At 39.2% G+C, this 27,724-nt stretch overlaps 1 protein-coding gene across 1 annotated transcript in view; it reads right to left on the minus strand.

Annotated features, from left to right (window-relative positions):
• Nucleotides 1–1,198: 1,198 nt before the first annotated feature.
• itga11a (integrin, alpha 11a) overlaps nucleotides 1,199–27,724 on the minus strand; it is a 54,138-nt gene continuing 27,612 nt past the window's right edge. The window contains exons 11-30 of the mRNA XM_034679978.1: nucleotides 25,641–25,785; nucleotides 24,676–24,824; nucleotides 22,683–22,826; nucleotides 18,157–18,360; nucleotides 16,370–16,500; nucleotides 15,989–16,155; nucleotides 14,038–14,177; nucleotides 13,386–13,496; nucleotides 13,161–13,246; nucleotides 12,098–12,308; nucleotides 11,832–11,930; nucleotides 6,303–6,379; nucleotides 6,017–6,100; nucleotides 5,639–5,729; nucleotides 5,437–5,550; nucleotides 4,779–4,862; nucleotides 4,562–4,672; nucleotides 4,288–4,383; nucleotides 3,181–3,294; nucleotides 1,199–2,481 (exon numbers count right to left, since the gene is read on the minus strand). Of these exons, the coding sequence (XP_034535869.1) occupies nucleotides 2,404–2,481; nucleotides 3,181–3,294; nucleotides 4,288–4,383; nucleotides 4,562–4,672; nucleotides 4,779–4,862; nucleotides 5,437–5,550; nucleotides 5,639–5,729; nucleotides 6,017–6,100; nucleotides 6,303–6,379; nucleotides 11,832–11,930; nucleotides 12,098–12,308; nucleotides 13,161–13,246; nucleotides 13,386–13,496; nucleotides 14,038–14,177; nucleotides 15,989–16,155; nucleotides 16,370–16,500; nucleotides 18,157–18,360; nucleotides 22,683–22,826; nucleotides 24,676–24,824; nucleotides 25,641–25,785 (2,436 nt within the window). The 3' untranslated portion in view covers nucleotides 1,199–2,403. The remainder of the gene's footprint in view (nucleotides 2,482–3,180; nucleotides 3,295–4,287; nucleotides 4,384–4,561; nucleotides 4,673–4,778; nucleotides 4,863–5,436; nucleotides 5,551–5,638; nucleotides 5,730–6,016; nucleotides 6,101–6,302; nucleotides 6,380–11,831; nucleotides 11,931–12,097; nucleotides 12,309–13,160; nucleotides 13,247–13,385; nucleotides 13,497–14,037; nucleotides 14,178–15,988; nucleotides 16,156–16,369; nucleotides 16,501–18,156; nucleotides 18,361–22,682; nucleotides 22,827–24,675; nucleotides 24,825–25,640; nucleotides 25,786–27,724) is intronic.

Consider the following 27,724-nt stretch of genomic DNA (forward strand, 5'->3'; position numbering starts at 1 on the left):
GGAGCTGAGGGTCCACTGGCTGCAGGCTTTGTTTGATAATTAATGTCAGTCCCTGCCTCTGCTCTGCTCGCCCCTGAGGACTCATTGTTTTGTTTAGACTCTCCCTGACGCTGCGATGATGGTGAGTCATTGTAATCCCCAAGTGTCAAACCACCAAATTCCTCTCGAAGCAAAGTCCTGGGAGCCTGAAATGAATCTTAAAGAAATGTTAGTCTTAATCATCTCCTCACTCTGGCAGGTTCCATTTTCAGCCAAGACCAAGACTTAAATGAGAATTTAAAAAATCCAACCTTTTCCTCGAAATGGTGAACGTCAGGGAATACGAATAACCTGACAGGTGTCTTCTTCCATGACAGATTAAAAAGTACTGAATATTAAATGCTTAATGTGTTTCAGCTAGCTCTTTTTATTAGGTAAGATTTTGTTTATTAGTTCTCCCCCTGCTCTCAATCTGTTGAGTTGCATATCCTGTCTGGTCAGGTAGCTCATTCTTTCATGTAGAAAGGTCATTCTGTCAGTTGCTTTTTACAATAGATTATTAGGACAGTCTGGAGTTGTCAGGAAATCAATTTTACCAGTCAGAAGTGACGTGAATGGACCCATCCTTCTTGTACTTATTTTCTCTCATGCAGTTATAAAAAATAATTTAAACCAGTTCATTTTTTTCAACAAAAAGCAAGTCCTTCCAAAACTTTTAAGATTAAAGTCAAATTTTCTTGTGATCAAAGCACTTTTCCTTGAGTAAATGACTTGTGCTCAGAGTACTGAATGCTGGAACCCAGATTAATTTCTGCAGATAATAAATTACCAGAAGATTTACAGCTTGCAGTCAGATTACCTTTCAGAGGTAATCAGATTATTTTCAAATTTGAAGCATTAAAAAAGTAAAGGGAAAATCAATCCATCCCTCTTTTCTCATTGGGATTTTTCAACCTTCCTTTGTTTTGATCTTTTCCCGCTCTCCCTCTGATCCTCCTCACATCTCTTTCCAAGGACAACCCACACCACCACAGACACTTCAACTCTCTACACTGGACAACCCTAACAAGCCACCAGAGCTGAACCACAAACTCCTCTACTGCAACACCACAGATCTAAGATCTGACCCCCTGATGTCTCTAACCTCTCCATGCCCCCGGAATCTCTGTATACCATTCAAACACTTTTGCTTCTCCAGTTGTTCAATAAGAGACAATCAGACATATACAATGTTTTATTTGTAGACGTATAACAGCTCCTCACACCTCATCAGACAGAAAAAATTATATTTGTCGGTAACATCAGGAGGGTGCTAACGTACTGTAGGCAATGTGCATTTATTAGACCCATCTTTGTGTAATCTGATCATCACTTCGATACAGTTTTTAAAATAACTACTTTGTTTAAATCCATGTTGCCTGAAGTATCATATGCACACCCTTTACTCTGATGCAGTGCATGTTAAAAGGCATGCAACATCTAGTAACATGTTCAGTGACAAAAAGCTGACTAGTTACATTTGTCTCTTTAAGTTACAAAGTAATGCCACAAACCATGTGAAAAAAACGGAAACTCTTAGAATACTTAAAGCGATCAAAAAGATACTTGACTATTTACAAAATTCAAGTTAATTTTGTACAAAGTAAAAGTGCATCAAATGTTTGAACCTCATCCTGAATGTTTTCCAGGATGATAATATTTAAAAAAAGAGTGAAATCAGGTTCAGAAGATTCTTTCTCAAGAGAATGAAGAAAAGTCTCTGTCAATGAAGCATCATGAATCTTCTTTGTACTCTGGAAACTTTGGTACTGTTTTGTTTCTTAATAAATTATGATGCAATCGAGCTGAATATGTTGCAGATAATATCTTTTAAACATCAAATTCAATATACAATATAGTAACTTTACATTTGCGGTAGCTTTTGGGTGGAAGCTCACCCTTGAGGTTTTCCATGTATTCAAAATTTACGAGTTCAATAAATATACATCAGAAAGAGACAAAGGTGTGATTGGCTGACGCTTGCCTCAGGGGCAATTTGTGGTCTGAAATTCTTAGAATAGATGGACAAAATCTCACTCTATTCTTTTTTTCAGACGCTCAGAAATCATAGCTCCAGCCTGAAGCAGGAGGCTCATAGATCTGTGAATGTACGACATAGAGGGCAGTGGAGTATTTGGACAAAAGAGGCCCTAATGTCGCAACAGTGCAGGAATGCTAAGTGAGTGTGACAGTGCTGACTCTCGGGGGGTCAGGGGTCGTGGCGTGGGACAGATCCAGTGCGCTGAACGAGCCTCTCTTCAGCGGCCATGCAGAGCTGTCTTTGCGGTGCCACTGTGTTGTTGGGGAACAGCGGGGAGGTGGGTTGGTCCCTGAGTGACGGGTCCCCTGTGGAAAAGGTGTCTGCTGGGGGGCCCTCAGCCTGCGTTACCGTTCTTCAGCCACTTTCCCGTTTGCCTCTTGTTCATCTTCTTCTCTCCGCTTCTGCCTCCGGAAGAATCCGAGCTGGATCACAGCAAAAAAACAGACGGTAGTACAAGCAAACATTAAGGAGTGCATGTGGAAGTTCATTCCTGATCCTGGGTTTAAATAAGTGACAGAAAATCACAAAGAAAAGTATTTACTAAATTATTTAGAAAAAAAGAAAGTTATTGTTCGCAGCAAATAGAACTGGTAGAGGTGTAATCATGTGACTATTAACATAAACATAAATAATAAGCCTGCATTCTTTCTGATGGCCAGCAGGGGGCACCCTTTGACATTAATGACTTAAGTTTTTTTTTAAATCAAGTTGAAGAAGCTCACATGGTGTTTCATTTTGTGCATTAGAACATTTTGAAGGCACACTCTTCGTTTAAAGAAAGAAGTAGTAATGCATGATAAGTATCCATTAAAACACTATTTTGATGCTAAAATTTGTATAGTCAGTTATTAATTTCACAGTCACAAATATTAATCTAGTATATACTCCTATCTTTGTTGAGCTGTTATCTCATGCAGTACCAGAGGGTGGCAGCATGTGGCCCTACACTGCAGGACAGCTGTGTAATTTAGGTTCACATAAAGCTTATATAAAGCCATATAAGACCTCAGAGTTTGGTCATAGATACCTATATATATATATACCTGTACCTGAGGCTGATGTATGAGAGGTCACAATGCAATGACCTCTATTGATTTTTTTGACTAATAAGTGTGACTTACCTTCCATAGAGCTAGACTGAGAAGGGCCAGCAGTAAGAGTCCTCCCAGTGTGCTGCCAATGATAATCCAGATAGAGATTCTGTAATCTCCCTCCTTCCTGATCTCCAATACAATCTGTAAAATGGATATTATGATATTTGAATCATGAGAGAGGAAAGTCTCACTTCTCTCTAAAATACAGACATACTCAGGTGCTACTGTGTACACTCATCATTATAAATGGAGCACCTACGTGTTCATGTTTGAGAGTCTGTAATGACTACAAACACTTGAGGAGAAGCAGCTGTGATATTCACTGATGCACTTCACCCAGAGATGATTCAGATTTCACAGAACAGTGAGTCCAGTCCTTTGTTATCGTTCTATTTAACAAATGGAGACTACAAGGCCCAGAGTGGCTAATTTAGAAAGGCCAATTTTACTGCAGCTTTAAGAGAGATATATAGAATTCAAATATGTCTGTCCTTCACACATCTTTAAATTAAATTAAATTGACCTTTTATCACACATATTTCAATGAAACCTAATTTTCTGTAACACCGTTCAAAAGTTGGTTTATTAAAAAGTTACTAATAAAAACCCACTTTGACTAAAACATCCAAATGTATTTGTTGATAGAGGTTTAAAATAGATGCACTACATGACTTTTGCTCTGGCCAATAGATGGCAGCAAAGATTAATTTATTAGCTCAGACTTTTACATGATGTGCTGCTGGTCCTTTCGGTCCCTGAGCACCACACAGCACGTGTGCTCAAAGATCAACGTTTACTCTATTTCCCTGCTCATTCAGTTACACTGTGCCACGCTCAACTGTAGCTGAGTCCAGTGTTATAACTTTAAAAGTTCAAAGCAGAATAATATGTTCTTTTTCTATTAACAGAACCATTATGGATATTGAACTGTTTTATTACGTAAGTCTATTTTTAGAAGTTATATGGACTGATCTGATCTGCATGAGCACAAAGACCTGCATCAACATATGGAGAAGATGAAAATCAAGAAGAGTCTGAACCTGTTCAGATTTAAAACACTGTTATGAGCTCAGATCTGAGTCGGGTCAGACCTGGAGCAGAGACAGTTTACAGCATTAGCTGTTATTGACTCACATGTCTGACAGGCCTCTCTTCATGTAAGGACATTGGGCTGGAGGAGGGAAGCTCCACTGATGCACTGGTTACCAGTTCCAAGATTTTAAACTTCAGCTGGAGAGGAAATGAAAACATGCTGCCAATTTTAACGGTGTACACAGCGGAGAGACTACAAAGCTTTCATCAGAAGAGTTAAAGCAGAACAACAGGAAGATGAATAACAGATTTGCACTTTATCATAAATCTGGGGATTTCCAGTTTTATGTATGCACGGCGGGGGGTTTATACTCACTGCGTGTAATGTATCTATTCTAAGCGCTCCTGTGATTCTGACTGCAATCTCTCTGTAGGAGGCCACGTTGACAGTGCACTGGATTGGCAGAGTCAGGGTGTTGGATTGATTCTGTATGAAAAAAAACAAACAGGTCTCAGGAAAAAAAAAGTTTCCAAAGATTAAGCTGAAAGGAAATCTTATGTGGTAAAATACATTTGGGTGGTCTGTCCTTTACCAAGCGGGAGAAGCGTGAAAGGTCCTCGGGTGAGGCCCTGCTATGTGCCACATGCTGAGGTGGTAAACAGTGCGAACCATCTCTCTGCGTGAGATAAATTGAAAATACCTGTTAGCATATTACCCTCTCAGCTCTGCAGAGAAACAGTGAGCGATGACAAAAATAACTCAAAGTAGAGGAATGGACTGACATCTTAGGAGACTTATCATTTCAGAGTCTGAGTCAGGACTTGCACTGTTTTTTATACATAAACAGCAGTACAGGAAGAGAGGGATCTAAAAAATATACCAAAACCCCTTTTAAGTCACTGTTAATGAGCCAGACATGCTAACGTTGGCTTAATAAGCTTGCTAGCTTGTTGAAGATGCTATTAGCAAGAATCATTAGGTCAGCCAGGAAACTCAGCCTGCTGAAATGCAAAGCTTTAGTCAACCTATATCTGTAATAATGAAACATCATGTTGCAATGTTGGGGTAATACCCTAAGTCAAGGTTAAAATAACTCAAAGGTTCATCTTATGGTAAACTGGCTAACGTTAGGCACATAAGCTACTCCTACTACACGAGGGTGGACTGTTGGTAAAGGCCCTTTGTGAACTCAATGGAACAGAGGTGTGTTAAATTGTTTCAATCACATAAATGTAACACTCCAAACTCACCTTGTCGATATAGAAGTCAGCTATCTGCAGGAGTTGGTTTCCATTTTTAGTCATTTCTGGGATCTCAATGTTCAGCTGCAGCTCATTTACTGGGAAGTAGCCAAGGTTCTGAATCTAAAGAACAACAAGAGGTCGGTTATTTCATGGCAGTGTTTTCCTGTACAGTAAGTTAAAGTTATTGTGATGATGCTCCTGCACTTACCTGGAATGTGAAGTTAAAAGGTGGGCCGATAACTCCAGGCTCCTCCAGTGACAGCTCTGATTTGATCTCATACCGAGTTGGATTGGAATCCCTTTTAAAGTAAAGACCAAACACAAAGAAGAAAATGTGAAGAGCAATTATCTTCTATTCATGTGGTTTTAAAGCACATGTTGAGAGGTGGAGTATATGATATCAAAGTTCACATCCAGCTACAATATCTGCATCTTATTTTCCAACACTGAGAGCATTATTATTCAACTGTTTCCAGATGCCATGCAATCACTTCATTCCAGCATTCCCTGGTTCACTGCTTTTAAGAATCTCCTTAAGAACTTGAGCAATACACAATGCTGGTTAGAGATCAAGGAAATGACAAACCTAGTGAAGAGAAGGTCTGCTTCGTATTTCAGAGAGTAATAGATGTCGTTGAAATTATCAGCTGTGCTCACTTCCTCTCCATCACTGTTTAGAAAACAAGGGGAAAACATTAAAAGAATGTGAACTATGATTACTTAGCCTTGAAGCTCAGCTGCATATTTTTATTTTCTTTTTGGTGGCAATACGGACCCAGGATGAACATGGACAACAGTTACAGACACATTTCTCTAATGAGTTAATATGAAAATTATGTTGGAATATATGGATTTGAAATAAATATTTTCACCTTCGGGCCTCCAGGATAATCCTGACATGCTCCAGGAAGACAGTCCGACTGAACTCAAACTCCAAACGAAATGTGACCTATGACAGGGAGACAATAAAGTATGAGTTTAATCTATATTTATTATCAGTGTTCTGTTGTTTCTTTAACAGTTTATCACCATTACATCTTAAAAAAGCACTAAAAGGAGAGTTCAGAGGCTTCTTTTGACCCTACATGCTTCTATATACACACTCCCCAACAGTAAAGGCCCAGCATCGTGGATTATGGAGAAAAGCCTGCAATAACCTGCGATAAGTCTCCAGCTTTCACCCCAGGCAGGCAGCAGCACAGTTGGTACTGCTTAAAGAGAGCCAGGAAATTTCTCCTTAGTTGATGACAATCCCATAAATACAAATCATCATGACTGCATACACACAAACACACAAACACACACACACACACATGTGCACAAGAATCAGGAAAAAATACCAGCACAGATGCTGAGAAGTAAAGAGACAGACAAAAACAGATGAGACAACAAGAAAGAAAATAGAAAACAGTGGAGGAATTCAAAACAAAAACAGAGGGAGAACCCGAGAGAGGAGAGGAGAGGAGAGGAGAGGAGAGGAGAGGAGAGGAGAGGAGAGGAGAGGAGAGGAGAGGAGAGGAGAGGAGAGGAGAGGAGAGGAGAGGAGAGGAGAGGAGAGGAGAGGAGAGGAGAGGAGAGGAGAGGAGAGGAGAGGAGAGGAGAGGGTTGATTGACAGCAGAGCAAACCGAGCAGAGCATAGCGTTGACTATGCTGTAATGAAATCCTGGAATTGCAAAACAAAAAATACTTCACCCCCCCCTCACTTAGGCAGACTCATCTTTAATAGACCACAGATATAAAAATACCATAAAACAACCTAATTTCTTACAATATTTCTTGTAATGTATATATCCATTCAAAGCGACAAATGAATTCAGACACACACATACGCATACATGTTTTATGGGTTTATAAATCAACCCCTGCCCTTCTTTCTTATAACTGTTTTAAAGACAAAGGATCCACCTTTTTTCAGATTTGTCCAGCCTGTATTATTATAAACTGAATGATTTTATGTCATATTTAGTGGAAAACACAGACACACACAGACACACACACATGCATGTATGCAAGTTGGTTTGAAAAAAGAAGTCCGAGAGAAGACGAAGTCATCTCTTCTGTTTTTTTCCAGTTTGTTTTCAAAACAACTTGATTGTTGTATGTGATGGTTATTCCCAAGAAAGCACAAACAATAAAGGGTTTAAAATAATGCACAGACAAAGACAGGCATGCAAATGGAATGGGTTTGGAAAATAACTCCTGCTCTTCTTTGTTATGACTGTCCTTAAAAAGAAATGTTCTTCTTTTCTGTTTTTGTTCAGGCTGTTTTCAAATAGTGGATGATTCTTTATTACGGCCATCTAGCAGAAAACACACACACACACACTCCAAAGAATGCTTCGATGGCATGCATGGCAGTGGTATGAGTTTGGTAGCCATGGTTCTCTGTGGCCTGAGCATGTTCCTTGCCAGCATAGTTGAACATTTGAGTTGAGACAAGACATGAAGCTGTACTTCTGCATTCAGCCAGCATCTAAAGCCACATTCACAGTCCATCATTCAGCTATTAATTGAAATAACTTGTTTTCTTTGTTCTCTGTACAGCCACAGCAAATACAAACCCATTTATCACCGTTGAGTAACAACAGGACATATTTTAGGGCTCACTTAGTGGTACCAGCAGTAAAGTTTGCAGTACGTGTTTTTGTAGTTTTACACAGGTCAGAAGAAGCCAGAAAAGTCCAAAGAGAAGCTTTCACTGGCTACTTAAAACAGCTTGCCCTGAGGTTTCTACTTTCTCTCAGCTAAACAGCAGCCTGGGCAGTCTTGGCAGCAGCATCAGTGCACAATAAGCCTTGTTCAAATCTGTGCCACATTTTTAAAAGGCTCTCGACAAGAGAGCAGATCAGACTTGTGGCTCTGGATGTTGTTCAGACTGAATGAGTGGGTATGAATCACTCAGTAAGTTTAAAGAGGTGACCAGAGTCCTGTTGGTTCAGATATCAGGGAGTATTACAGAGGGGTATTTAGGTTACCTGGGAGATCACTATTGTTTATAATAATAAGTGGGTAAGGATGTTTCATGACCTTTTTGAATCACCTTTATTAGTTTGTTTCGTCAGTATCTATCAGCACACTGTGTATCAGTAAAAAGAGAGAAAGACTGTGGTTCAGACATCAATGGGAAAGATGGCTTAAGAGTAATGTGCTTTCTCTTTAACGGCTTTTATTTTGAGGTGCAATCAGTGTCATCCCTTTCAAAGTTTACTCAAACATCACCTTCTAGAAAATAAAAATGTGCTTCTTTGCTTCAAGATTCACTGGAAAGTGCAAGAGTCCCATAAATATTGTTGACATTAAAAGCCTGTGGAAAGGCTCTCAAACAGCAGAGATAAATGTGAGAACCAGTAACAGATGAGAGAAATACACTCCCACTATCTTACCTGATGCACTGAGCTAATGCAGGGGAAAATGTTTTTAATGGCAGAGTAAGAAAGGTTTCTGCTCTATAGTCCTTGTAGTTATGATATACCTAGGTAACAATATCAGAGCAAACAAATGGGATTCTAATTTACATTTTTACGGCATATCGGGGGAGAAAGTAATACTTTAAAAGGTTTTGTATCCAAATAAGGGATGCTTATTCAATCCAATCTATAAGGAAATTCTTTCAAAATGTGCAGAGTCACTTTCAGAGCTGTGTGAGTGATGCAGCAGCCCGCACATATGTTGGATGGCTTCTGTCCCAGAAATTCTCCAGACTCCATTCTGCAGGTTTTCAGTTACACCAATGTGTTTTTGTGCCAGTGACAGTGTGTCCTCTTTCACAAAGAATGTTAAACTAAGGAAAATCTACTGCGTGGAGGTTCATTCTTTACATACAGTCTCATAAAGTATGAGCAAGGAGGTCTCTTTATGTGACCTGAGAAACTTAGGCACTCACCTCACATCACAGTTGATCACATCATTAACTGATGATGGACAAATATCATAAGGCCAGAGTTGGCTCATGGAAAACACCTCAGCAAGCTTCATGGCTGTGGTTTATGCCTGAAACCTTCAAAGTAAAGTCTAGAAGGTGAACCATGAGTTAAAAAAATCTATCTCACTTTAATGTCACCGAAACAGCTATTTCATCTGTATGTTTTCCCTGTACAGTGTCTTTCTTTCATCCTTCAGTGGTCTGAAGTCTGCAGGTAATGTGACTGTCAGTTAAGAGCACCTGATTTGGGACAGCACTTAAAAAAACAGTACTGGCATCAGAGAGAAGAGGTTTTAGATATTTGGAGTGGAGCCTTATTTGTGCTTCTCAGAGAGGCATTGTGTCATGTTGTGTTTTTTTTATGTTGTCAACAGTTGATCTTTGTTTCATAACTTGTATGTTTGAATTTCTCACAATAAATCCTGTGCAGTTAAGTGTCTAGGATTGTTTCATGAGATTTTGTTGGGTCGGTTGTACATTGTTGTTTGCCACATAGTGTGGGGCACAACACTGCAGAGAATTTGAAGTATTCGTATTAAAGCTGCAGTTAGGAGATTTAAGCTGTTTATTAAGCAGACCCAAATTAACACTGATGCCTCTACAGGAGCTGAATAAAGATTAATTACTTCTTTAGAGATATTTTTTATGCCTGAAATCACTCTTTGTTCTTTGTGTGTGTGTGTGTGTGTGTGTGTGTGTGTGTGTGTGTGTGTGTGTGTGTGTGTGTGTGTGTGTGTGTGTGTGTGTGTGTGTGTGTGTGCGTTTGGCCAGAGAAAAAATTCACAGAGGACCGTACAAAGAAACCTTAATTATTATTTGTGACAGAAAACACTGTCTATAAATGTATATGACAAAATCACCACAGAGATATGATGTACTGCTTTGTCCACAGGGGCGGCAAAATCAACACAAACCTAAAGTTCCTCAATCAAGTTCCTTAATTAAGTATTTGTATTTAAAATGTAAGAAGACCCATTTAACCTCCCTGTTACTATGCAGGATATTTTACTCACACTACTGCTCTGGTCTGAAGACACATTTTTCTGCAATGGAAGCATCTTTCATTGTCTCAATTTGAAAAGGTTTTCGTTTCAAGGGAAGGAGAAAAGGGATACTCTATCAGGGCTTTCTAAAAGAAGCTACGCAATCTGGAAGCCATTTCTGAGTCACATAAAATCACTCACACTGTTCTTAATGCTGAGTATGGCTTACTGCCCCACATGTCCTACGCTCAGTGATGCTTTTCTTCCATCAAACCATGAATTGATATTATTCATTTATGCATTTTTATATACTATTCAAATCTCTGTGTTGAATTCTAACATATCCTTTGGGGTTGGATTACTTAAGTGGTTTTGAATTGCTAGGAGTGCAGGTATGTGACATTTTATCAGGAGGCTTGTCTATTATAAATGTGTATTTCATCAAAAAAGTAAAAACACAGATTAGAAAAATGTCTCATTAAGAAGACAAGGTGCTAAGTGTGTGAAACAACAAGTTACTATGCAGTTTTCATTTTATTTATATGGATAACAGGAGCATTTTTGTCATTTTAAAACATCTTTGTACTCTCTTTAAGAATTGTGTAACCTGATGGTTGAAGCAGTTAGGTTATAGTGTATATGACTCGACACAACTGAAAATATGAAGAATCTTCTGCACATAGAGCTGTAAACAATGTGAGTCAGCTAAAACCATGGAGCTGTACATTCAGATGAGGGTGTTGATTATAATGTACCATGTGTTGTCTTTGTCATTATTGATTGTGTTATAATAAAAAATGTTAGATTGGGTCATATGTCTTGCTGTTGTGTCTTATTCATGTTTGTTGTAGTTATACAGAGTCAAATACAGAGGACATGTTTCAGTGTTGACGCTGTAAACTTGGATGTCAAATGACAGAGAGAGGGGAAATCCCAAACCAGAACTAAAATGGGCTCCTCTAGCTAGTTTGTGGGTCTTACATGAACCATTGTGGTCTGTCATGGTCATCTGAAGGCTACAGCCTATGTTTTGGGGCCCTGTGGTCTAATATGACCTGTGTGGATGTGTTCTCAGCCTGAGTAGTGGCAGTAAGCAGGCTATGAGACAACTCTAGACTGTAGGATATGTGTCCAGGTTTTTATTTCTGTGCAACCGTCTAAACTGGTTTTGATCCTATTTGGGAAGAAAACGCAAAAGTGAATGATTTTTTATGGTCGGAAAGATCAGCTTTTACATCTGCTTTCTATTTGGTCTGAATGTTAAAGGGATGAATATTCTCTACTAAAACATATGGTCTTCTTGGACTTAAACACTTCTAGGAACAAAATGTCACATACAATAGAACAAAAAACTTTTGATCTGCACAATCTGTACTTTATCATTCCGATTCACATGAACACAACACCAAAACATACCCAGATTCATCAGTTTTTTTTGCTAGTAAATGATCTAATAGCAATAACCAACTCTTTTTGTGGACATCTCTTATCTCACCTGAGTTTTGCCCCTCATGAACGGAGCACTGACATTGCAGATCCTCTCATTCCTCAGTTTGTCCTCCATGTAGCACTCTATTTTGATATCAGAGTTGTCCTGATAAAATAAAATAAAAGTTAAGATCATTTATACAGTGATGATCACCTAACCTGCAACATTTATCCCATCATCCAGTTAAATTAATATTTGTATTACACAATTCAATAAAGTACGTCTTCATCACAAACCACATAAACCACCGGAGATGACAAATGAAGTGCTACCTTGACTATGAGGCTAGAGAAGCGTAGATTAGGCGTGTAGGTGATATTCAGACGAGCATTGTAGGCGTTCTCTCCTTTGTTCTCCAATCGAACGTCCACCACCATCCTCCTCCGTTGTGCCTCTATAACCCGCAGAGATCCCTCAGTACCAACTTCACTTAAATGCCGGCAAAAAACACTGCGGGACTGTACGGGCTGCTTGCAGAAATGACTGGGAGGGAGAAAAAGATGTGTGAAAGTGTTAAAAGCAATATTTTTGACAGGGTTGAGAATCACCAGAGGCCAGATTAGTTACTATTATAATGCTTTAGTAAGCACACAAAATTATCTTTATTTTTTCAAATTGTGCAATACAGTGAAATTTTGGATAAAAGATACTTGGACTTTTGTTCCAACTTGATATTATATCCCCCAAAGAAAACGTAAGCAACAACTGTTTTATGTAAACCTGCCACAAATAGAGCATGCACCACACAAGCCAAAGTTGTATTACAGTTTACAGATGTAAATTAAACTGAATGTAAATGTGTGCAGATTACTGTACTATCACTGGTATTAGAACAACACACCTTCTATAAATATATGATGCAGCTCCTTCAGTAGACAGGAGATTTGAAGGTGAAAAGCTGTTCCTTCCATTCCTACTAACAGTGACAAATGACCTTTGATGACCTCACCTGCAGGGCGTGTGAAGTGGGCTGACCAGGAGTGGCACTAGCCCCCTTTGAAATCTGATTGGCCACCCTAAAATCCTAAGCTACCATTTGCTATTCCCTGGTAAGATAGCACACACATATACGCTGGCCAGCCCAAGTTGGGCCACTCCAGTCAAAAAAGCCTGGACACGCCCCTGCTTACCAGAAACAAAAATTACCTAAACTTAACTGCATGTGCAGTAAAAAAAAAGTTCTTATGATAGAAAGTGAGCCTCTGTGTATTGACTGTAACTGTAACTCACTTTGTTCCCATTAACATTTGTTTTACTTTGGTGTGTAAATACAAAATATTCATGTATTCTTGTGTGTGTACTAGTCTGTGCTGCTATGAACATGTGTGTACCTACTTTGGAGTCATCAGGTCATTCATACTCTGCAGAGCCAGGTCAGGTATGCAGCGGTCGTCCTCATCACATCCGTTCCAGAAAGGAAGCTGGTCAAAGAAGTTTGATTTTTTTATGTCAGAGAAACTGCAGATCGGCACTTTAACTCTCTCTTTGTTAGAATCCGAATGTAATTTATGGGAGTAAATTTCTATAACTGGAACTCAAATTTATCAGATTGTGTCTCACCTCAGTCCTGAGAACAGTGGGCCAGTTGTCATCCAGAACTGGTTCTTTATCTGGATCTTGTAGTCCCACTTGCACAGCAAACACTATGGGCCTAGCGTAGTCTGTGGTCTCCTGTTATAGAACATTGAATCCAGAGATTAGCATGTGGATTTTCTCTATCATGGCACTTTATCTATGGCACTCTACTTATTTGTGCTTTCCAAGGTTTTGCTGAGATTTTGGGGATGCAGAAATGCCCAAAACATATAATCATAATCTCAATTTGTATGCGGCATGTGTTGCTGTTCACCAATGTGGGAGACCAGTGCCAATTAAGAAATTCTAAGACTTTTGGGGTTAGCAGACTTAAGTAATTCATGCTGAAATTCAACTTGCTCAAACTTGACTCTTTTCTTTAACCAAAACAAAATATACTGATTTAAATGAAGTTAAAGCATCTCTAACAGCATTTTAACCCTCAAATGTAGCTTCAGGTTTTACAGAATTTAACATAAAATACACTTATAATCTTTCAGCCATCTCACCTTTCCAAAGAAAATAAACAACAGGGAGTTAAATATATTGGCATGAATTATTAATTTCAACATTAATTTAAAGCCAGTTCATTAATGTTTTGTAAAACTCTAGTTCTACACTTGAATGTGGGCCTCACCATGACGTGGAAGTAGATGTGCTCACAGATCTCCTCTCCTGGAAGCAGGGTCCGGTTTTGAGGCTGCAGCTTGTTTGGGTTGTCCAGAACAGCCCGAGGATTAAACCGCCTTTCCGCGATGGAGACATTAAATTTGATTCCTGGTGGGTCAAGTAAAGAGTGAAGAATGAACACTTCTTGGTGTCATAATAAAAGATACTTTACTGCTGATGATACTTTGATCTTTTTACTTTGACCAGTGCAACCTAATTGACAAGTGGCGGCAAACTGGCTATGGTGAATGACATCACTGTGGCGTGCAATACGATATTAGCTTGACCGTGAACATATGATGAATGTGTGACCAACATACACAAGAGTCCAAACCCTCTGGGTTCAGTGCTGAGACATGTCCAAGCCACATTGTTTAAGAGGGTTTCCATTCACTGCCTTGTGTTTTCATGGAATGAGGAAAAATCCACCAAAGCTGGATTGTGCATGAGTCGTGTTTTGGGTCAACGACAGAATTAGAAAGTAGGATAAATCTCAGAGCCTTGAGCACAAAGATCTGGAGAGGTAATGGCCACTAAACTGGAAGCATTTCTCCTCTTTTCACCACATAGCTGTCCACGTTTTACAGAAATATTTTTCCTGTAGTTGATGAGAGAAAAAATATTTATGCTAAATAATTTTTGTGCGGAAGCTTGAACTTGATTTTCCTGCTGTAAGAGCAACATTAGTCATCAGTTTACTTCCTCAAATCTCTACTTTGAACTATAAAGTTTACTTTTTTGACTATTTTGACACCAATCTCAAATACTGTAAATACATATTTATATGAGCAATATTATCTTGACTTTTACAGACAAAGTTCCACTTTTATGCAACAGACCACAGCAAACTCACAAACACCAGCACATCTGCTATGCATTACCAAACAGACACGACAATGGGAGGAAAATCAAATAAACGTGTTCCACTGTATGAAACCATTGCAGACAAGATACCTCCCTCTGTCTTCCTCTCCTCTGTTTTGGCACATCTGATAGATTTGATAAAGATGTCAGAGGGTCAAGAGGTTAACTCAGAACACGCTCCAGTGCACCTCTGCTTCCTCCCCCTGATACACAGTGAAATTCAACCTCGTCATCACGTCTCTTAAAACAAATCATGAGCAGAGGGACCCTGCAGCTCTATGCAGGTGGGCTGCTATCAGGGGCACACACCCGTCTGAAGGATTCAGCTTTGTTTGAGCTTTCAGCAAACAATGAGAAATTAGTCTTTTTATGCTGAACAAAGCAGAGATAAAACTGCTGATGCTTTCCAAACAGCATTCAAACATTCAAAGAAACACTTGATAACAGCTCTCTGGCTAAAATGTGCCAGTTGTCTGCGTTGAGGCAGTAGCATTGGCTTTGGCACAGAAACGGCAGTGAGATCAGAATCTCTTATTGCCTGTAAAGAAACATTTTGCTTTGGCACCAGTCTGAATGGAAGGAGTCGATGAAGTTTTTACGGGAAGCCACATGCTGAAAGTCCACTGGAGCCATGAAATGAAGGATATACGTTCAGAAAGATGAATGCCTTTCTCACTTAGAACCAGCCAAGTTTTATTCTGTCATGCATCCTAGCTTTGAGAATTGCTGACCTACATCAAACTGCCTGAATTTCTCTGCACAAGCATATCTAGAAAAATGTCATTTAAAGGCCAAAAAGGTGGCAGTAGGAGATTTTTCTTATTTAACATTATAGGAAATGAAATGTAACAAGTTCCATATTTGTCTGTTATCTTACCTCTGTTATCTTTACATTTGATAAGATGTACAGTAAGTTAAAATAACAGCATTACGTTTGGATGAAATTTGGTTTCATAACCGTTTGGAGCAGACCAACTATCTGGCGAAGACAAGGCAAGGAACTCGGAAACTTTACTGACATGCTTCCACAGCAGTGGATTATTTTTCTGGCTTACCAATTTCCTGTGTGGGAGGGATGGCTGTCCTGGCGGTGATGTTGAAACACACAATGGCTGACATGCAGGTCACGTCTTTGCCGCCTCGCTGACAGTCCTTCACAAAGATGTTGACTTTACTGGGTTCAAATCTGACGCTGGTGTAAATACGGACAACACTCCGCGACCTGTGAGGGCAGAAAGGTGTTAGAAAGAAAAGCCAACTAATAACTTGAATACTCAGAAATGTTTCTGGAAAAGTGATTATTTCTCAAAGCTTGTTTAAACCCATAATTACAACCGGGATAAGAGGGATGTATCTAAGTACTTTCACAGAAACAACTGTGAGAAATGTCTTTTATATTCCTTACAAGAGTATTATTTTCTGGGTGAAATACGAACCAGAGGAGAACAGCAGCACCAAGAGAACCCACTGCCAGGTCCACTAAACCGTCATTGTTCATGTCCATTGTGCCGTGGATGCTGCGGCCAAAGTACTGCAGGCCAGGAGCCAGATCTGCTGCTGCTATTCTCTGAGACAGACAGAGGAGGAAATCTAAATACACCAGGATCATACAGTCGATGAAATGAGTCTATAGTGTTACAAGTAATAAAATTGTGAATCGTTCACATTCTCAGAAGAGTTTTCGGGAAATACAGTTTGCCTCTTTAAAACAAGGATGGTTCATAAAATGAACATTGTACTAGATGATATAAAACTTTCTTTCATTAATCTATTTCAGCAGTATAAACTGATCTCACTTATCATTGCCAATACACTAAAGAAATCAACCATTATGTAAAGCTTACCAACTATTCAATATTTCATTCATTAATTTAAACTCAAATACATACATTTGAATATATACATGTAAGTGAGGCAAGTACATGTATATCAAATATGAATGTATTTATGTAAGTGTAGACTGTGTACACAGTAAGAAAAAACAATTATATATACATGTATATACACATTAGAGGGGAACATATGTATATACATCATATGTATGTTAGAGAACCAAATATGTTTGTAAGAGGACAACATATGAATATGAGAGGAGAATTTATGTAGGTTATAGGAACATATATGACAACGTTTGTTTGTGCAAAGAACAAATTTGTATGATAGAGGACTTTATATGCATGTAAGATAACCATATATAATATTAAATATCTTTATTAAGCCTTGAAAATCATTGAGAGCAAAGCACTGATTTACAATGACGTTGAGCATTTAAAAGAAACATTAAAGATCAAGATAACCAAATAAAAGATATAACCTTAAAAGAATGATGATAAATTAAAAACAGACAACAATTAAAAAGTAATGTTAAACAAAGTCAGTTAAAACAGGTGCAATCAAAGGTTATAGAGTTTAAAACTAAAATGAATGTGTATGTGTATGTAAGAGGAAAAAGTTTGTATGTCAGACGACAACATATGTTTGTAAGATGAGAATATATAAGGCATTTAAGGAGAATTTGTATGTTTTAGATTAGATTAATGAATAATGTTAATTTGATAGGGTCATGTATGTACATTTGAGGAACATGTATGTGATTAGTCAATATATGTATGTAAGAGGGCCAGGTAGGAAAAGCCTGGTCCTCCTCAACCAAAGGCTAAGTCATAATAATATATTTGCTGTCAGGTTGTTATCCATTACTGTTAACAGCCTCTTCTGTCAACATGTTCTCGTCCACCTGTTCAGTAGCTTCCCCCTGTGTGTAATGTTCCTCTGATGCTTAATATCCACCTGCCTCTCATCTCCTTATTTATCACTCAGTATGTACATCAACCCCTTCCTCGGTATTTTGGGAGATAGTCTCTTGTGTCTGTTAACAACCACTGCCTGTTCTGTGTTTGTCTGTCCTCCTCTTGTCAGATATTTTTTTGCCTTCACTTACAGATTGTCTATAACCGACTTCTGACTCATTTTTAAACACCTGACACATTGGAGCTCTGTTCTGTTAAAGCAAGAAGAGACAATTTCTTGGAGCAAGTTACAACAATCTGTCCGTAGATTTTTTTCAACCACACTTCAATGAACACAAATCAATGGCCATCTGGAAGTTGGCTGCTCAAACGAAGAACATATGTTAGACTAATAATCAGCAGAAATAGGTTTATGTGATTATAATTGGTGAAGAAAAACATGCAAATCCCTTTGGCATTTGCACATCTTTTACCTGTTTATATTTGCGGAGTATTCTGTTTTGCTGGCTGAAGAAAACATAAATGGCTCCTTTGTGGTCGTCTTCCAGCGGGGCTCCCACCACCAAGTCATTAAAGCCATCACCGTTCAGATCAGGGACAGGGGCGAGCGAGGAGCCAAAGCGAGCGTTCTGGCCACCATTGTGGATTTCCAATGAGCCCTCAAGGATGAAACGGTTCTGAGAGAGATGAAGAGAAACACTATGATGTAAAAACTTGTTATATCTTATCCACAAAGTCAGCGTTTCTTGTCTTTTTGAGTATACACTACAGGGTCCCAGTAAGATATATGATGTTCAGTTTGTTACACAAGGCAGCCCAGTCTAGCACTATACATTTTTTCTCCTAGTTCCCACTCCATAAATATCACAAGAGAATTGTGCCTTACGGGATAGTTTAAATTTGTTTTTGACACAGAAATTTGTGACTGTATACTTTAGCACAGATGTTGAGAAAAGACATTTACTTTGGTGGGGAGTCCCAGAGCAAGAATCTGGCTGCTCATCCAAAAAATTAACTCAAGCACATGGGCCATGTAGTAAAAACATTTTTTAGAAAATACACAAGATATAACAAAATGTTTATTTATAACCTTAGCTTTATTTCTCTCCCACACGTCACTCTGTTCCCATTATATAAACTTAACAAAATGCTGCATCATGACAACTAAAACTTGGTGTGAAGACTCTTTTTATTTAATCAATGGGCGATAATTGTAATTCTCCCCAAAGTAAAAGAAAAGCACACACACATCTTCAGTTTAATCTATTTACTGTCATCAGTGCTCACTTCCAAGTTGAGTCACAAGTCCTGAAAACTGAGGCTCAAGTCAGACTACAGTACCTTAACTATGATTGGTGAACATGAAGATGAGTCTACTTCACCCTGTATGGAGTGTACATGTCTCTGGTTTCACTGGTCTCTGTTGTAGAGCTTTCTCAAGGTAATCTTTTTGTGTCTGTTTATCCTACAATTATACTCCAGCTCCTACTAAATGTTATTTAATGTGTACCATAGTTTTTGATTTGGCCTGTATTTCAGAAGACTGTTGTTTTGGCAAAAAAACACAAGTTTTTATAGTCTTCCCTGTGATCCAGAGTTCACATTTACCTCTGCCAGGTCATCTTTAAGAATCAAATTAACATCAGTGCCATAATGTGCCAGGAAGAAACTCACAACACCTTGGGTCAAAGATACAGAAAATGTAAAAGAAAACTTGAATGGTTAGAAAGTCCCAAACAGCCTACAGACATCCTGATTCTTTTAATCAAATGCATGCACAGTCATAAAGAAAATACTTTTAGCATCAGCTCACAAACAAGTATAAGGCTTTGCATGACAACGCTCTATTAGAAAGACAACAATACATTACTATTCCATAGAAGTGGTTTTATTTAGATGACAGAACCCTTTTCTTAGACTCCAGTTTTTCCGTCCATGTGCTGAAGTGTTCCACTAATAATCCATCATCCATGTATTTAGACGTCTCGTAACAAGACCAACGCAGCGATGGTTGCCCTCCATCCAGCTGGGTTTGTTTTCCCAATTACTTCAAACCGTCAACTAATCATGTTGTAATTTATTTTTCAGGAAAAGGGAAACAAACAGATCTTCTTCTTATCTTTCCTCTTATCAAACTGAGAGATAAAGTTTGGATCAGTTTCTGTGTTTTCCACATAATCCTTTAATTCTGCCCTTTTGAACTCAAATAACTGGAACATCTGGTACCAAAAAGTGAGGAATTTTACCTCTGGGTCATAAAAGAACTGGACGCTGTATAGCTTTAGTGTATTTATTTGAAGTTCTATTCTTAGCAAATGTAAAGTCAGATGGAAAATATCCGTGTCTTTGAAAGCAACTACCCGACTGGAAACATTTTTCAAAGAAAGCAATCGGACACAATGGAGCCAAATACTTTAGTCCATCAGAAGTCATGTGTGTCATTGCTCCACTAGGCATCCAGGCTCATAATATAATTTAGAGTCGACAGGCGAAACATGAGATCATATATTTTTTTCCGTTGAATAATTGGGTAGGGAGTTGATTTAGGAAGGTAGCTTTAACTTCTCGGCTACCTGAAGTGTGCATGTGAGACAAAGTGGGAGATTGGTAGAGAAATACATTCAGTGCTGTTTAAATTTGAAACATATGGTTTGTAAGGAGGCCATGAAGGGTCACCTCGGTCTGCAGGGGCTCAGGAGTAAGTTTAAATTGGAACTGCTTTCTGTGAGTGGAATTTTATTTTTCACCAGCTGACAGACATTAGGAGACTTTAGTCTGCATTTGACTTATAGTTCTCATCCCTGCACTAAGGTCTGTTACCTTATTTTGTTTCCAAGGCAGCTCCTTGTCACCTTGTCATTTGTTATCTGATCCATCGATAATTTTCATCATTCTCTGACTGTATTGTAGCAAAACCACTCATAAATCTCTGATAAGGCAAGGCTTCCTTCTCATACAGTGTTAAAATGAATGAGATGCAGAAAGAAAATATGCCATAGTCAGCGGAAAAGGGAGTCTCCAGCCATGCTGCTGATTCTGAGGTTGTGAACTCAGCTGTGCTTGGAAATATTGCATATTTACCTGCTCACAATGACAATAATAAACCCTCAGCGATGAGTCTTCACGCCTCATCAGAGCAGCTTATACAAGTTGTAAACACACAACTGACATCAACTTATTGTACATTGCAAAAACCCAGTTTATGAACTGTTTAGCTGCTGAATGCTCCACCACCAGGATATTTACTATGGTTGTCTGCCGTTTCTGGGGAGACGGCATCTGTTTGGTTTTTAATCCTCTTCAAAGAAAACAGCTGCTACTGCACTAAAACATCAAGCTATTCGAGCATTCAAAGTGAAACAAAGTTTGGGCCAGGAAACCAAATAAATTAGCTAAAAGACACTTTAGAGCTCCTTAGAGCCGAGGGGGATGGCAAACTTGACTTAAATACAGAAATCCATGGGATTCATTGTTGGCACAAAAACGTTTGCATCATATTTTAGTCCAGCCAAACTGACCAGCACTACTATTAATTATTACCTGGCTACGTTAAATACTTGATTCTGATTGGTCTAAACCCCATAAAATTAGTGATTAATCCTTAACAGCAAAAGTGATGCAAGGGACAAAGTGATCAGACACGTCATGTCAAATCAATCCACCAAAATGAGTCCAGCATTTCATCTCTGCCTGTTGACACTGTGGCAGAGAGGATAGTTACCGGTAGCAAGCTAAGATGGTTAACTTAGCATTTCTAATATTAGATCCTGTCCTGCAATCCAGGCAATGACAGCAGAGCTGGGGAAACATTATGTAGATTGCAAAGTAGGTGAAGCCATAAGTGGTTGTGATAATAGCAACAATGTTAAAAGTTGTGACATTTGCTTCAGAGGGGAAGCGGAGGGACTATTTATCTAAAGATGTATAGATAAATCCTTTTAAAACCAATATTTTGTGTCAACTTGTTCAAGGTTTTTGTTGATAGCCAGTTTAAAAGGGGGACAATGTATAATGAATGGGTGGATGTGCTAATAAGAATCCACTCAGGGTGACATGAGACCTGATCACCCAGTTGGGATTCTGATTCCATGACCACCCGCTCACTCTTCATTATCCCTTACTTAGTCCATGCAGCAAGCTTGGCTACGAATTGATCGTATCTACACGAGTCAAATGAAAATGCCTTTGTGCACCTTCCTCCAAAGTCAAAACTATAATATCACATTAAAAATGAATAATATTCCCTGTGGCCACTGTGACACATTTTTGAACCAGAGTATCCAACCTTAAACTGTTTTCCAGAAAACTGTGCAGCATCTCCAGCAACACCTGAATCAACCACATCATTATGATTAATTTCCCTTAACTTATAGCAGAGCAGCCTCATTGACAGACATCTTAAAAGGGGATCTCTTTCTGTTTGTGTTTTGTTTTCAGCTGTTACGCTTGGCCTTCCACCTGAGATGTGGTTTGAGCCTCACCAGACATTTAAAGACCCTGCCTATGCCTGTTCAGTGGATTCAAAACAGCTGAAGAAATGTGTAATTCCAATGAGCAAGGCAGGTCTGGAACACCAGGAAATTTCCTCCTATTAAAGAAACTTCTCGCCTCCAAATGACTTGCTGGAAATGGGTTTAGAAGGGGCAGAATACTTTCCTGTTGAGTTCATTCTTCACATCTGACAGAGTCTGCACACTGGCATGGCAAGGTTCTGTTATTGATCTCCACATTTAATCTAGACAGGGTCACGAGTCAAATTTCTGTCTGCGGGATGCCAGTGTGTTAACTGTGGAGCTGGAATGCAACAGGGTCTGGTTTGGTTTGGTGTATGTTACTGGACACTTCTGGTAAGGTGTGGTGGAAATTACTGGGTATTACTGGAGTTTAAACAGGTGTTGACCTAATTCTGTGCAGCCGGCTGCTCAGTTGAGGATTGATTAATCCCTGTATGTGTCCAGCTTCTTTGTATTTGTTGAAGTTTTTTCAAGTTTAAACTCACCAACTCCGTCACTCTGTAGATGTAGACCTTTCCCTTCTCCATGCCTCCGCTGAAGAACATGGGTGCTGCCACCAAAAGGTTGTCAGTTATACCGTCACCATCGATATCCACAGGTGCAATCTCACTGCCGTAGTAAGAGCCGATCTAAAATAAATTACATTTATGCAAATCATTTTGAGAGCATTTTGTTTTTAATAAGCTTTAATCCTTGGCAAACAATCACATGCTGATGCTGAAATCTTTGGCTTTCCTCCACTGCTTGTTGAGCCAGATGTTGTTTGGGTTCCCTGATTTACTGATTATCCGGAGGGGCTTTTGAACATGAATATTGTAAGCAAATGGAGGCATGTGTTGTGTCAAAGTCGGCGGTCAGAGTCCTGATGCTTTTGTGAATGCTCAGACTGTGAGAGCTTCACACACACACACAGAGAGAAAGAGAGAGAGAGAGAGAGAGAGAGAGAGAGAGAGAGAGAGAGAGAGAGAGAGAGAGAGAGAGAGAGAGAGAGAGAGAGAGAGAGAGTCTGGATCGGAACATCATCTTTTGGTTTGCAGATTAGAAACATCTGACAATAAAAGAAGAGTCTTTTCTCAAGAATAGTAAGATCAAGAAAGTTTTCTGCAACAAAAACATCTGCTGTTCTGGATGAACTGTTGCTGACAAGGTACAATGTAAGCTGCTGCAGGATCACTTCAGGCCTGCAGCCTGTGAAGAGCTGCCAGTTATGAGTGTAACAGTCATTAACACACAGAGTCACATCCACTTGAAGTGAAGGATATTTTTAAACTTTATGTGACTCAGGCGGTACGTTTAAATCCCGACAGTTTTTTTGATGTGCACTCGAGGTACTAAAGTTACAATTACATAACGCCAACTATAAACATTTACTGCAAGAATCAAACATGCATTCAGGTTTTCTTTATGACACTTGCATGGTCAGTGCAGTGTGTGATGTATATATTTGATCTGGACTGTATGAATATGGCACAGTCTATTTACTTCTGAGCTTCAATATCTGAACAAGTACGTCACTGGCTACAGGCTAACTTGACATGATGCATTTTCCTAGCCATGTTGTTAAAATCTGTAAGTTAAGGAATGCATACAGAAGAAAACATTTTAGAAATAGCAATTAGTGATGTGTGTGTTTAGTCTACTGACCAATTTGTCATCAACAACCGGGCTAGTTGAAACCAAAATGATCAGTCAGTTCAACAGGTTATTACAATTTGTATCACTGTATACCCAAAATAGCAGTGAAATGTTGTATGTGAGCTGTAGCACAGACACCTGCCACAAGAGTCAGGGCTGCAGCGCCACTTAATGGCTACCGTCACAATGCTATAATGCTCCATTGCTTGGATGTAAACAAGCAGAGAAGACAGAAGGCATGTTGTAGTGTGGCATTACTTAGATCTAGAAAATAGAGATACAGTTGTGTGAAGGCTTTGTCTGGTTAACTTGCATATAAATGCTCAACCAGAGCAGTGTGTTACCAGCACAGGCATGTGGATGTTAACCTGCAAGACAGACCAAAGGCTGGTGGTCCTAGCTCTACTAACATTAGCTACGCTTAGTGAACCAATTTGACATGCTTTAGCAGACTCTGTGATCCAGTATTAAGCCGTGTCAAATAAACAGTGTTCAATTTTGACTGTTTACTGAGTGTCTTCTTACCTTTAGACTTGTCTGTTAGTCAGAATTAAAATTGTTGTTGAAACAACTTGGAAATTAGATGCATGGGAACATCCCTAATAGCAGAATGATCGCCAAGGAGCTTTATATTTCACTCTAATGTTTTTATTTGCATATGTAAAGGGAAAGACTTGTCTCTACGTCTGCAACTTTCTGTCAAAACTTAGCTACCTTATCTTGCATCACATTTCAGGACAGACTTAGCTGCTCTTCACCAGTAGCAGTGCATGCAGTGTTTTAAAACACTCCTCGTTAACTTGTGACACAAACTAGCAGGTTTGAAGACAGACTCTTTTGTACCTGCTGTCCTTTGAGGGAGTGCAGGATGGCGAGGTTACCCGAGTTTGTAAGAGTGAAGATAATGACTTTGCCGGTATGGTTGAATCGTGGAGCTCCCGCTACAAGAAGGCGACCATTTTTGGCTGACACCACAGATGTCACAGTGTAACCTGGTTATGTAAAACACAAACACACACACATATTATATTTGCATCAAATTACAGGAGAACAAACTCTGAAGAAGCTGATAAAGAGGTTGTTATGTAATTCATACTCCACTTTTTCTCACATCAATGATGGGTCTGTAAATTAAGTTAACTGCTGGCTTTAAAGTCAAATTTGTGACTAAAAAACTCAGGCACTAAATTTTATCCTTCTGTTAGACGGTGCCTTAGCCTTTGGGTTGAATTTCATAGAGATGATCTGCATGACTCAAGGAAAAGTTGTAAAATGTTGCAATATGAGGAGTTGAAACTCCAGGAGCAGCCTTAACTTACGCAGCACTGGATATTCTTGTTTCTCAGGTTTCTCAGATTTCTTCTTCTATGTCTTTTATTTCATCCTCTCCCATTAAAGATTCCACTTGCTCTCTGTATACTTTTCCACCTTCAGCTCTTGTCTTCATACCCTCTTTTTCCCAGCTTTAACTTTCTCCCTGCCCGTCCAAAAATTATGCTTCCACCTCATATTACTATTGAGTCTAGAATGGCTTCCATTGGCAGCCTGTTGGATAAGCTCAGAGAAAAACCACTGATGGTAAAAGCAGAGGTCTGTGGTCTTGAAGTAAGAAGGGGCTGGATGTGATGGGAAGCAATTGGGCAAGGGTACACTCTGTAACGATGGGTTGCAACTAGGATAGAAGGTGTTAAACCACAAAGCTTCTTCCAGGACACCAGTATGTGAAAAGGGAAGAATGCTTTAACAGTGTTGGATTAATTTCTCAGCATTTCTCCTCGCATAACAAAAATCACCTGACCTTTACTCACCCAAGTAGGCACCATGGTTTTTGAGCTCTTCAGGGAACTCCTGTGCATATGAAGACTTGGGAGGGACCACCTTTCCTTGTCGGGTTTCCTTCAGCACCGCTCCATTCCAGTCATAAGCCCCGACAGCACCAACCAGAATCCCATCCTGTAGAGGTGGTGCAATACAGTCAGTCTTTATTAAAATAGCAAAGTAGCAAAAATGGACTTGGTTGCACTGCTTGCACACAACTGGTTATAACTATATACGATGACGATGCAGTTGTGGAAAGTAAAACAAGTGTGAGCACAGTCCATGTCTTTGGCTCTCCTTATTTTCCGTCAGATTAATGATGGTGTAACTCCACTTTTGGTGACACATAATCTTGGTAAAACAAAATGTGAGGGAGGACTAACTACCAACTACATAGGTGGATCACTTATTCAATGAAATGTATCACTCTCTCTCTCTCTCTCTCTCTCTCTCTCTCTCTCTCTCTCTCTCTCTCTCTCTCTCTCTCTCTCTCTCTCTCTCTCTCTCTCTCTCTCTCTCTCTCTCTCTCTCTCTCTCTCTCTCTCTCTCTCTCTCTCTCTCTCTCTCTCTCTCCTGCAGTACAGCACATTACTCTCATACATATGTAACGCCAAGAAAGATCAAGTTGATCAAGTGTATACAGCTTTCAGCACTGCTGCTCACCCATCAGCGCAGGTGATCTCATTGGTATCATTAACATCATACTGATACAAGCATGCAATTGTTTTCAGAAGTGACCCTTTTCATGGAGCATTTCTGGACACAGATTCCAAACAGAGCGGTTTAAGAAAATTCCCACAATGCTTGCAAACTGAAGCAGTGTAACTTGAAACATAGCTACAGGTGCAATAATATAGATGATATCTTGTCAAGTAATCTTGTTAACACTGTAATTGTTGAAATGTCAGAGTGTATGTAGATTTAAAGGAGTATAAGATTGGGCTACTTCAACCAGCATTTCAGAAACATGCTGTTGACTGAACTTCTAGTAAAGAGCAACTTTAAAGTGAAAGCATGGTTATTTTCAAGTCTCGGATTTGAAGCCTGAAAAAAATAAGATAGCAAAGGGTGTCCCTTTTTCTCTTTGAGGATTTTGTCCCTGGTACCTGTAGCTCTGTTTTTAAAAAACACTACAAAGTCAACAGCCCTCAAGAACTAGGGACAGAGCCGGGGAGTGGTATTTGGGATTGTGTCATTTTACAAAGTAACTATTTCAGAGAGGCAAGGTCATCAATCTCAACGCAATCACTGCTTTCACTTTCTGTAATTTATAAGTTCACAGCATGACTAGAAAAGAGGGATTAAAAATAATGTTGTACTTGTTTTGTTTGTCCTTATAACAGGGCTGACACAACTTGTCTCCCTTGTAACTGCACCAACTGTCTGGAGGATGTTAGTGTAAATGGCAGTGTGACAGACTTTAATGCCTTTGATCGACAAAAGATAAATAAAAACTTGTTGATTTTCGTGATAAGTTCCCCTCACTTGGTTTGCTTGTGTTAAACATTGTAATCATTTCCTTATTAAAGAATAACTTTCTATCTTCCCCCAGTTTACAGAAAATACACTCAAACCTGTTTATTACATTAAACATTAGGCATGTCCATGTATGCTTTTACTTTGTCTACTGTTGTCCATGCTGACTAACCTAATCTATAGCCATTTTACCCTGTATTTCTATTCCTGCATATATATCCTGCAACAAAGCCATAAAGCAGGTGAGCAAAGTTGGAGCTCTTCAGAAAGTTAAAAGCTTCAGGTGGAGCTGAATTCTGGACATATAAACAGCTACTTCATCTGCAGGCACAAAAGCAGCAATTTTCACACAATCACAAACCACAGTGTGCAAGGAAGTCAATTAAATCTCTCTTAACTCCACAATCAAGTCACCACTTAATCCTGATCAGAGTGTGTTTTTAAATCCTCCCCCAACAAAGAAACAAAACAGTAAGTGTTATTAGCTTCAGACACAGGGGGAGAGAGGGGGGACTTTCTGTGTTCCATGGTTCACCATACTGTGTATCAGTGACACTATAATTATAGGGTTCCTTTTCTTAATGAGTGCAGTTTTTTC

The sequence above is a fragment of the Notolabrus celidotus genome, chromosome 3 (genome assembly GCF_009762535.1).
Source record: "Notolabrus celidotus isolate fNotCel1 chromosome 3, fNotCel1.pri, whole genome shotgun sequence".
Taxonomy (NCBI): Eukaryota; Metazoa; Chordata; class Actinopteri; order Labriformes; family Labridae; genus Notolabrus; species Notolabrus celidotus.